At 38.9% G+C, this 12,298-nt stretch overlaps 1 protein-coding gene across 1 annotated transcript; it reads left to right on the forward strand.

The window, feature by feature from the left end:
• The first annotated feature begins 47 nt into the window (after positions 1–47).
• Positions 48–12,298, forward strand: LOC128226021 (uncharacterized). The gene is made up of 7 exons (XM_052935919.1): positions 48–406; positions 500–2,222; positions 2,503–2,605; positions 4,171–4,347; positions 7,127–7,251; positions 8,230–9,071; positions 11,821–12,298. Exons 1-7 carry the CDS (start codon positions 48–50, stop codon positions 12,296–12,298), a joined length of 3,807 nt encoding a protein of 1,268 aa, XP_052791879.1.

Here is a 12,298-nt window from a genome sequence, read left to right on the forward strand (position 1 = left end):
CTTCTACTCACGTGAGAACACATGACTTAAATAGTGGAATACAAACCATGGTTTCCAATTCAAATGGACTTGTACCTTTTACACCAGACCGGAAAAAGGATCACTATACGACTTCCGGTGGTGAAAGCACGGGATTTTTATTGACCAAAGCCCTGAATATGCTGGTATCCAGTGACTATGACGTCATTACTCCCCCGCGACACGGAGTGCCGACACCAAAGTCTACCGGAAGTAAGAAGAAACCATTCCTGTTTAGACCATATGAACTTGATAACGGTATTTCTAGTGAAAAGAAAGCTGAAATTACCAGCGCTCCTGAGATGTGTTCTCCAATGTTATTGCGTTCCAATTACGGCTCAAGCAGTCAAGATTGGCATATTGAACGAAGGAATAAGTCAGAACTCGTGTACAACCAAGATAGTATGGCAGCGAAATCAAACACTAACTCAATCCCTAAATCTTGTGGTGTGAATTATACAGTTTCTCAGACAATTTCGAGTAACACGCAAAGCCAACATATATCTACCACACCAAATTCTGAGCTCAGAATATCGGTTCCGAAAGCCGTAAGCATAGAAACCCAGTTCACGCCAAGGTGGCTTTTGCCAGCGCCAGAACCATTGAGTGCCTCAACGCCAAAGAATTCGCCCTGCCCTTCACCTAACATGGCGTTTCAGGAGACCGGGATTCCTGGGAAATTTGTGTCGCCAGTTACCAGTGCTGCCAATGATTTTGTCATAGAAAGAAGGCGTATTGTACCAAACTTGAACACCGTTAAACCAAAGAATGTAGACATTGAGAAATGCAGCGTTTCATCCAGTCAGAAAACACGAAACCCTAGTGGAGAAATGCTATACCCAAAGATTGTTTCTTATGACGCGCCAGTTGGTCATCGACTACCTTTAAAACATAGCTACAAGCAACAACACAAAGCTGCCACAAGTGCTGATATTCACGAGAATAGAGCACGCACGCCGGTCAGAGATGTTGACGTCATTGATGAAGTCATCGTAAGACAACGATCAAATAGCTGCCCGCCTACACCAACAAGTCTCAAAAAGCAACATCGGTGTGAAATGTCAAAGAAAGTGAGAAGTACGATTCCACAGGCCATATTTCACAGCGACTCTTTACCGGGAGTTTCGAAAAGTCGAATCGAGGCTGTGAAAGAGACATGGGCGAGGCACCACGCAATTATGACGTCCAAGTTGCCAAATGTGTTGCCAAATGACATCACTCGGAAAGACACATTGCCGGCGATTTCAACGTTTACCCATCGTGGAACGCCGCTTTCCCGGTCAGTGGACGAAGGTATCTCACTTTTAGAAGGGGAAAGAGCTGGCACGCCCGATAGCATTCACATGCGTAGTAGAAGTGAAGGAAAGTTGGAAACATTTGGAGAATTTCCGTTTAAGGTGAATACGAGATGCGACAAACAATCTGAAAATCTCAAAACTACTTACACAAGGGATTCGAAAGAAACATTTCCCGCACAGTACACCAAAGTGTTCAATCCTAACCTAGCATTAGAAAACCACAGAGTCGTCGGCGTAGGCAAAACATGGCACGTGCCTGAAGACAGAATATCAGGGTCAAGGTCGCCAATTGATGGCATGAGATATCCGTCTGGTTACCAACTGCAAGAACGGGAAGCATTCAAGTCATCACAGGAATCTAGTCAAAGGAAAACGTTTGTTGATCATACGCAACAGGTCCAAGCCCCGTTTTTAACAAAATTGGAGCAATTCAAAATAGGACAGTTTGCTCAGAGGCCAAGCCAGGCATTTAATCCTACCTCTGACATTTATCGCGACCAAGATGGTTACAAACTACCATACATGACGGGACATATTCCTCACAGATTTCCATCGTCACAATACGACCCTCGGTTATTACAGGCCTACGGTTACACTACACCATATTTGAACCCACTGACTGCGCATGCAATGAAAATGGAGATGACGTCACCGAAGCCCTTTATCCCGACTTCCGCTCAGTCCTTAGACTCAAAACCCTACCCTACCAACAATTCGTTATCGACGCGCGAAGAGTCTCTCCGACATCCGGTTGAGACAAAACCACAAGTGGAGCAGCTACGACCTAGTCTAATGGACCCCCGCCGCCCTCTTGGGACTTCTGCCCTTCAAAACCAGACTCCACTCGCCTCACCCGCCTACCACACAGAGAAGGCGCCGTTGAACGATCTTCTCTACATGATGAAGGTAACTGTTGTTCATTTTACATTTAGCAGTTAGAAATCATTTAGTGTCATACAAATAAGCAAGTTCTCGTATGAGTCCATTCACCTTAATGTGGGGTTTTGATGCGTGGTGACTCCACGCAATTTTTGCACAGATATCCTAAAGTCATATATTTGTGGGTCTGATACCTTTAAAGATGGCTTTCTTACATTAGAAAGCGCGGATTCAGGCACAAACTCCTAATGTGTTTGATGGAAATAAAAGAGAAAATTGTAAGTTAACAAATCTGTTTCCTTTGCAGGCGCAGCCTCCCCAGGTGGGTCTGGAAGTTATCAACGGCGGTTACGGCATCAAAAACCCGTCTTTCCAGGCGCCCAAAGCACAGGACTTCCCCGATGAGTCAGGTAGGCACCGTCAGGCGAAAATACTTATAATAATATATATATTACTTGTTCATATAGTTCGTTTGTAAAGACATTTGTTGGCTGTAAGAGATTATTTTTGAATAGTTTAGGTGCTAAAACATTAAAACGTACTTTGCTATGTATCTTGAAAGATCGGTTTTACAAGCAAGTTTAAAAGTTCAAACCTCTAACATAAAATGTATTTAAATTCAAGCATGGCTACAGTTACGCGCGCCAAAAACGGTCTCGTAACGGTCAGATTTGATTTAAATCTCGCGCCTCCGACCTCGCGCAACCTGTTGCTTTTAAATGATAATGATTGAAATTTAATTCTCTTTTAAACACATGTCATTTACAAATAGGTTTTCAATAGGGGCGTTCATGGCCTTTAAAAGTCGCTCCAATTGTTCAGAGTGGCCGATTATTACCCTAGACGGAAGGCGGCTATTTTCTTTCGGTCTACTCGCGCACAGGATAATGTACCGTTTTTCTAAAGAACATATGCTCCTTAAAACGGTTCGACCTTTTATTCAAGGGCAAACTGACCGCCGTTTTCAAATAAAACATTACATTTTAAAGCCTGTCTTATTTTCGCCAATTAGGGTCCATGTCTTGGGCAGGTTTGAAAAGCGAGCCCATTATTTTCACAACTGTCAGCAGACGACAAGACAAACACGCCATCTGTTGTCAGGGGTCACGTGCTTGCGATAAAAATGACCCTTTCACGTAACGGGTTTAATTTAATGCTGAAATCCAGATCGATAGAAAACATTCCACCAAGAAACGCCCACTGCCCATTTGGAGCCTGTTGAAATTTTCAACCATAGTCTGCCGAAAATTATTTGACAACTGTCTGCTGAAACTTTGAATTTCGTCTGACCGGACGTTCATTTTATGTGGGTAGTCTGCATGCAAAAGAAATAATTCTGACGAGATTCGATTTAATCCTGTGTCCGTGCGAGGGGCAACGGAAATTAGCATTTTCCCATGTAATCAATTACCGTTACCCAGTAATTTGCGCCCGAGGCGTCGGGGCTCGGTCAAAAAGGGGAGCCCAATTGATGAATCTATTGAATGACATGGTCGCCAGGTCGTGTTGAACGGCCTGCCATACCTTTTTCTATTCAGTAATCTTCGTGAGATATTAATCAACGGGTCATAGCTTATACTGTTCACAATTTCATCATTGTGGCCCCTTTGAAAAAAAATGAAATTAATATTTTGAAATGACACGAGTTTAAAAAATGTCTTTGTGAACGAATGCTCGTTCCATGAACCCCAAGAGGGCATGTGGATATTTGATATTAATGACCTTGTTATCGGAAAAGAAACACATTTGTCTTTATTTTTAAAAACATGAGTAACGAAATCATTTAAATGCAGAATTAAGATAAACAAATATTACCAATGAACCATTATTTAAACGAATACCAAAATGATTAAAGATGCCATGTCAACTTCTATCATATACTTCTATATAGAGGCAGTGCTTATTTCATTTTTACATAACGTATTAACGGGTGTTTGAAGTTAAATACTAAGCGTTTCGAATTTTGCATTTACAGTTTCCAAAGATACGTCAATGTTCATCTGCAAGTTCTGCAAGAAAGAGTTCACCCTCCAACGTCTGCTCAACCGTCACCTCAAGTGCCACAGTGACGTCAAACGTTACCTGTGCACGTTCTGCGGCAAGGGGTTCAACGATACGTTCGACCTGAAACGTCACACGCGGATACATACAGGTGAGATACGTTAAGATGACGTCAGATACCATAAGATAGCATTATATTCATGTTATGTATTGAAACACTAGAGTTAGAGAGCTTTAATGACTCGTGTAAGCGCTAAGGTCTCCTAGAAGCGTTGGAATAAAAGGATCATTGACCTTGATATAACTTTCCCATCTTTACCATGTGAATGTATTTTCATTATTATACATGTACACAAAAGAGATAAAGTGTATGATTTATAGAAGTGTATCATTTTCCATTTTTTTTGCACACCACTTTCCGTATTTTTTTAATTGGATGATGTTGCAAACTTTATGTATTTATTCCCAGGAAACTAGGAGTTTAATCTTAGAGAGCGGACACATTATATGTTAAATGAGTGACACTTATTACAATAATAAATTTCATTGAATACAAACGGTCATACAAAAGATAGCATCTTGAGCCATTAAATACTGTAAGTGAGGGAATACTATATTCCGCTGACAAAACTTACCACAATTAAAACCCTGCCGGAATATTAATATGCGACAATTCATGCAAATGTTATTGTTCTCCTAGATATTAAGAGGGTACCCATTTGATGTTATATACCCGCTTTATAACAGTAAATCACCGCGATAGTTAAATGCGGATACAAATCTCAGAATGATAAGCTATTAAAACGAGTTATGGCAAAGAATTTCATGCTTAAAATCTGAATTGAAATAGGTGTCTTACCTTACAAACCGATCCCGTTTTGTTCAAGGTTTTATGTACTTTCTAAAATATTGCCGCCCATATGGTAGCTACGGAAGCGTATATCGTCTATACTGATGATGTAATCATACACTCTCTATGGAAGCGTATACCGTATATATTGATGAGGTGATGATGTAGTCTCTATGATAGCGTATATCGTTCATACTGATGATATGAGCATGTAGTCTAAAGTCTTATATAAATAATTAGAATTCAGCTGTATTTTGATTCAATGGAAATTCTATAATGCAATAGTAGAGATATGAATGCAAATTAACTCCGCAAAACGCCACAAAACATGTCAAGGTCGTGCCAAACCCTCTTAAAGTGTCGTGTCACTCCATAAACTGAATATACCCCTCCCCATAAAAATGATTTACCATGCAACCGTTAGGAGGTAGCACTTGGCATATTTTTTCATAAAAATGCAGCCTCCAAACTTTATGACAATGTAAGGTTATCAGTCATCTGATATTACGAAAGTAAGTAAGACAAGTTGTTTAATTACAAGCAGACTCAAAAACATCATGACAATGCAAGGTGATCGACTATCAAGATATTTTGAAAATAAGTAGGACTATTAGCAGGTTTTATCGCCATGCCGCAGACTGACAACATACATTATGTAAATGTTGTCAACATTATATGCATTGTAATTACATATTTAGTATGGGTGCTGTAAAGAAGACTAAAAATTCGCAGGTGGAATAGAGGTTGTTATGGTAGCGGTTTGTTAATAATTGTTAAAATGTTTTTGGGTATAAAAACCGACAATACCGCGAGGAACATTAGCTAGCTCATATTTTTAAAATTATGATATGCAGTAGTCGACGAAGTCGATATCTATTGGTTACAATGCAACATTTGTTAAATGAATTGGCAAATAAAATGATGTACTTTGAATAGTGTAGGTCATAACCAGTCAGATAGCATCGCACGGAAGTTATAACATGGTTTGTCATTTTTAACAACCACAGCACGCTTTCTTTTGTTGACGAATCCAGGTATCTATAAAGCTTTAATATCACACCAACGCTTGAACGCCCTTAGTGATCTTCTTTGAACATTCTGTGTATCCTTTCTCAGTCATTAGTTCATTTCATTCATTTAGATTTCACTCAGTAATTGACAATACTTACCGGTCGTATACCCTGATGATCTTAAATATAAATACGTTTTTGTTATGGTTTTTTTTCAAGAATGAATCTAGTATCCTTAGCCCGTTTCAGTAAAAATCAGTGAAACAGACAAGTTTACATAATTCAAAACGTTGACTGCAATATCATTTTGACGCTGTTTTCGGCGTGCAATAAAACACAGACGATATCATACATTCATAATGGTCAACTACGGTATTCTTTTTCAGAATAAATTAAAACACAATACGATACATCTTGTATGGAAATTGCAGTTTATGGTGCGCAGACATGTCAACGTTTTTCTTAAGGTTTTGTGAAATATTGCGTCTTCTGTTACATTTGTTTTCACGACCTGTTAATTTACGGTCACCCGACGTCAAGTGTCGGCCATATTCTCGTTTGATCAGTTATTTATTTTTTTCAAACCTCGGCTACGCTATGCTAATGAACAAAAGCTTTTTATTGAATATGATTTAAAGGCACACTCAACAGGTGGATCTATCGAAGGCTATGGCTGCTCACGTGTTGACATATTAGGCCTAATTGAACAATAAATATTATTTTAACAAGGAGGCTCTCCTTTGCACCTGGTATGCAAGACGTTGCCGCATTTAACTTTATGCAGAGGCAAGCTGAAAATATACTCATTATACAAATAATTTACAGAGCCTTATTCCCGCTAAATGTAGTGCCCCTTTCGGCAGAGTTTCCTTAAACGGTGTTTCAAAGCCGACAACGTCAAGTGACGGCATTGAAACGATTTAAATGCCCCTTATGTGACGCATCCACACATTATCGTAACGAATATGTATAACGTAATAATAGGAATTGTGACATCGTTCCCACCATTTGCCTTATAGCTTATACCATTGATGACGTGTTTTTAATATTTTGATGACGTCATATTTCAGGTGTGAAGCCGTACAAGTGCCCGTCATGTGACAAGTCATTCACGCAGCGATGTTCGCTTGAGTCGCACACTCGCAAAGTGCACGGGGTAGAGCTGCCTTATGGGTACAAACAGAGAAGGAATAAGGTAGGAAAAATGTTTTGTCTAAGAATTAAAAAAATATATAACATATGGATATGCTTTTTGGCGTGGTCTCCAATTAGCGTATTTAGAGACTAATTTATGCAAGAACAAAGTCTCGAGACTCAATAAATCGTATTAAAGTAATACAAGCTCTAACAAACATGCACACAAGGACATATTACTAGCAAACGAGAAATTGCAGAGGTAACATCCATACTTCGCTACAAGTTTCGTCGATGTTCGTCCTCGTTTGATTTATAGTTCTGATAAAACGGCGTTGTATGGGCAATTGTAATATCAAATTCCGTTTTATCAAAAATCATTATAATAAATAATTATATAGAATAGATTTATTATATATTTCGGCTGTATTGCTAATTGAATTTCTAGATATATAGATCTTGTAATCTCATAAAATAAGATATGGGAGTTGGTCACATATTTGATATCTGAAATTTAGCACTTAACTTGATGCACACATTGTAACAGAGTAAATAGCCATATCAAATCATACAATGGATCGCAAATTAATTGTCAGTCAATTTGATTGTGACGATCTAAAAGTTGTCGGAAGTAATATATGTCTTAATTATGCGAATTAATTTCTTATGTAAAAAGTATTTAGATATATATTACAGTGTGCTATTCAAAATAATTTTCTTATCAATGTATCAATCAAGACAAAAACTATTTTATTTTGACATTTAAGCTGCACTCACACAGATTGACAGTTTTGACAACTTTTATTTTTTGTCTTGGACTGAACTAATCTTTGGGTAAATATCTCGAAACCAGTGATATAAGCCTGGTTACTAAATATCAGATCACAGTTTCTAATATTTACGTTTTATAGCTAAAAGTGTTACTAACGCTTTGAGGAAAATCAGTTTTAAAGTTAGAGAAAATATGTATCGTATAAGAACTTCGAACTTGTTCTAATAATATTAAAACAAAAAACTCATATTTTCTTATTTTTCACAGGTGTACGTTTGTGAAGACTGCGGGCATTCCACCCATGACCCGGAAGAGCATTTTAAGCATCTGCAGCAGAATCACCCATATAATCCTGCCATCAACCGCTGCCATGACAAACGACAATTCAAGTTCAAGAATGAGAACGCGAGTTCGACGGTCGAACCCAGCAGCGCGGTCATTGCCCTTGATGAGAAATCGAGTGAAAACACGGAGAGGTCAAGGTCAGATAACGAGGTTGCTATGGAAACGTTTAAGAGAATTACGGAAACGCCACAGCGTAGGAGTGAAGATACAATGGCGGTCGAAGGCCTGTTGAAAACTGAGGAAAGCGAGGCATTCAAGGTAGAGGAAAAGCCAATTCATCCAAAACATGACTCAGACAATCAAAATGAGATTCAATCAAACATCATGTACACTAGTAGTGGAAAGCCAAAGATGGTTGACATGAGTGCTGTGTTAGAGAAATGTGACACTGTAAATCAAACAGGAGTAAGATACAACGACATTCGTATGGCACCAAAGAGGCCTGTTGTAAATTCTCCAAAATCATCACCGGTTAAAAGATCTCCAAAACAGTTGAAACCTTCATCGCCGATGAAGATTCGTCCATTGGCGCTAGGCCTGTGTGAAAATAGCAAACCGGCGGTGCCTAGAATTGACGCTGAAAATATCACTGGGAAATATTTCAATGACACCCAGATTAAGAAGCGCCCTCTAGGGTCGCTTACCCAGAATACCATTCATAATATACACCCGGGTCAAGCGAGGAGACAAGTGAAATTTGACACTGTGTATCTTTCTTCATTACAATCTGTTGATAATATTACTATGGCTGACGTTAATAAATGGTAATGGTTTTGTAAAAGCTGAAACATGATCATGGCTGATATTATGATAATTAGAAACATGTTAAATGTTTTTTGTAAGCTCGGTATAAGTCTTAAAACAATAGGACATGAAACTGCACTCAACATTTTTTCAATCACTTTTTAAAGATAAAAATGTACGAATTGCTTCCCCTGAATGGGACGAAATGTCCTGTCATTTGGTTGTAGGGACAGCCACTTGTGTGAAATTCAGTTTGTGTATTAGTTACACCAATATCCGGATTTTAGCCAAAGAATGACTCATGTGTTTGGTTATTTGCTTTCTGTTAGGTTCAGTTTTTGATATTTGTATTTATTTGATCTTCATTTCTGTCTGTGATATTTCTTTTTTTCGTTATATTGATTACTGTCTTATGTATTTTGTTTTGAACTATGCTGTTTTGTTTCGTTTGTTAATGATTTATTGCGTGTTTCGATAGTTCCGTTTCTATGTACATAATGCATTTCATTTGAAAGGACAGCGGCATTGTATCGCTGTTAAAACTTATCATTACGATGATCGTCAAAACATGGCTATCTTTTTCATTCAGTGTTTTTGTAACCGATTTTTTTCATGCCTTTGTTTGCCAATAACTCAGGAAGTATTTATTATTTGTTTATTTTCCTTGTCTTCAATTCATTTACCAGTATTATTTTTTAAGCCTTTTTGCCTATTAGTAGCTATAAGCTTTGTTGATTTTATGCTATATTATTTGTGTTTTTTCTGGTATTTTTTTTAAACACACGTCTCACGATTCTGTAAACAAGTATAACAAATCATGGTGCTAAAGTCTATTTAGTGTCATTTCGTTGTCATTTTCACTAAGTTCACTTATTGTTTTCTCTTGCGCACTATACAACTGTATCATCATGTACATTTTGAGTGTAGTAATTGTTAAATAGTGTAGAATAGAGTGACAAAACTATACTTTTCTTGCTTTTCTTCTTCTGGAAAACGTTCCTTCTAAGACGACTGAGACTTCCAGTACCTAACATTAAGCTCCAAAGAGTCCTGGGGCGTACCTAGGCAAACTACAGTACACCCGGGCGTACACAATTTTTATATTTCTGCGAAAGGGCAAGTGCTTAAATTTACGTCGAAATCAGAAACCAAATATGAAGCCTTAGTGGTAATATACTGCTTGTACATATTATTTCTATCACTGGTTAAAATTGTTCGTAATATGACTTAATGAATGTTTCATAACGGTTACTTTATCTGGTTTGTTGGTGTCGAGGTCATTGCCTTGGCGTCGTTGTCGGAGGGTACGTCCACGTCGTGAACACTAAGTTGGCCATTACTCAAAACAGTTCATGATATTCAACTGAAATCACACACAATACGCTCATGTAAAGCACAACCAATACGTGACGTTTCTGTTTTGTCCGCAGAGTTCCAACTTTAAAAAAGGCATTTTTTCCTACTTTTTGAGAAAAAATGCTAATTTATAGATCAGTTTTCGCCTATTACCTCGTGAGTCCTAAGCGACGCATTCAAGTCAATTAAAACATAGCAGATATGCGATCGCCTGAATTTTATAACATTTTCAACAACTTGAAACTGTTTTAGGCTTAGTTTCATCACAGGTTTGAGGAAAAGGGTAGCCTGTGCATATGGGCGTTGACGTTCGCTCCGAGGCACTCTGGCTTGTTACACAATATGATCACACAGTCAGGGGTCATCTGTCGTCGGTATCGGTGCCATAATTCTCGTATGCTGGCTCTAAACGTAGTCCTAGAGAAATGATAAACATACTAGTTTATTCAGATCACTTTGTGAGATGAAGTCGACGTCGGGATGTACATTTAGTCTCTTAGTATATGATGGTTAAAATGACCCAAAATAAACCACTGTTAGACCGATTTCTTAATACATTGTATTAAACCTGGCACCAATGTGAAAGGTCAAGGTCGCATCTAGTGTTTATTTCTCATACATTCAGCATAGCTTCGTACAGTTCTTTTCTGGACTGTTACTCCGAGCTGCTTGGAGGTTACTTGGCACAGCCATTGAAGGCACCTATCCCAAGGTCAACATCACAGGTTAAGGTCGGTCGCTTCTAAAATATACAGATTTTGTCCCGACTCCGACTTTAAATGTCATTCATTGGTACAGATCGGATTACCTTGCCACAAATTTAAAGCAGTTGTCGGTACGAACCCCAACACTGATGACTGTCATATCGTGCGACACAATTTTCGAACTGATACTTCAGAGTGGATAGAATATCTTTTCCGAAACAAATAGATTTATTGGTCTTCTAGGGAATGTTAAATTACAATTTATTTTTCGACACTCTTCACATATAATTGGATTGCTTTTTCTCCCTTCCAGATGAGTAGATCATTTTTTTTTGGCCATGCTGCAATCCTCGTAATGTCCACGAGCAAATATAAAAAAAAACGTACGATAAAAAAATTAAAAATACATTTTGACTATATTTTGTTCATCTGAGATGGGAGAAAATGCATTTACTATAGCCGTTGGTGTAATATAGGTTCGTCCAAACCGTCGCGCAGGGTGTTCTGCGGAAACTCGGTAAACTTTGTTTCCGCAAAACACCCTAATCCCTTCCATAAACCCGAGGTAAGGATGAACCTATCTTACACTATCGGCCATGGAAGATCATCGTACTTATAATTTTAAGATACTTGTTCATACGCTGTTTGATATGATGGCCAAATTTTCTTTTGGCCTTTTAAAAACACATCAGTACTGGCTTATACCCAGGACACGGGCTCAGTACTGGCTTATACCCAGGACACGGGCTCAGTACTGGCTTATACCCAGGACACGGGCTCAGTACTGGCTTATACCCAGGACACGGGCTCAGTACTGGCTTATACCCAGGACACGGGCTCAGTACTGGCTTATACCCAGGACACGGGCTCAGTACTGGCTTATACCCAGGACACGGGCTCAGTTAGGTTATACCCAGGACACGGGCTCAGTACTGGCTTATACCCAGGACACGGGCTCAATACTGGCTTATACCCAGGACACGGGCTCAGTACTGGCTTATACCAGGACACGGGCTCAGTACTGGCTTATACCCAGGACACGGGCTCAGTTAGGTTATACCCAGGACACGGGCTCAGTACTGGCTTATACCCAGGACACGGGCTCAGTACTGGCTTATACCCAGGACACGGGCTCAGTTAGGATTCGAATAAGCTTATACGCTGACCTACAATTCGATTTCAGGTAA

The sequence above is a fragment of the Mya arenaria genome, chromosome 3, assembly GCF_026914265.1.
Source record: "Mya arenaria isolate MELC-2E11 chromosome 3, ASM2691426v1".
NCBI lineage: Eukaryota > Metazoa > Mollusca > Bivalvia > Myida > Myidae > Mya > Mya arenaria.

Bases quoted from the DNA above. Each gene is read 5' to 3' on its own strand.
- LOC128226021 (XM_052935919.1), top strand. From the start codon at position 48: ATGGTTTCCAATTCAAATGGACTTGTACCTTTTACACCAGACCGGAAA. The intron at 407-499 runs GTACAACCAAGA...GACAATTTCGAG, and splicing joins AGGAATAAGTCAGAACTCGT to TAACACGCAAAGCCAACATA. The intron at 2,606-4,170 runs GTAGGCACCGTC...TTGCATTTACAG, and splicing joins GGACTTCCCCGATGAGTCAG to TTTCCAAAGATACGTCAATG.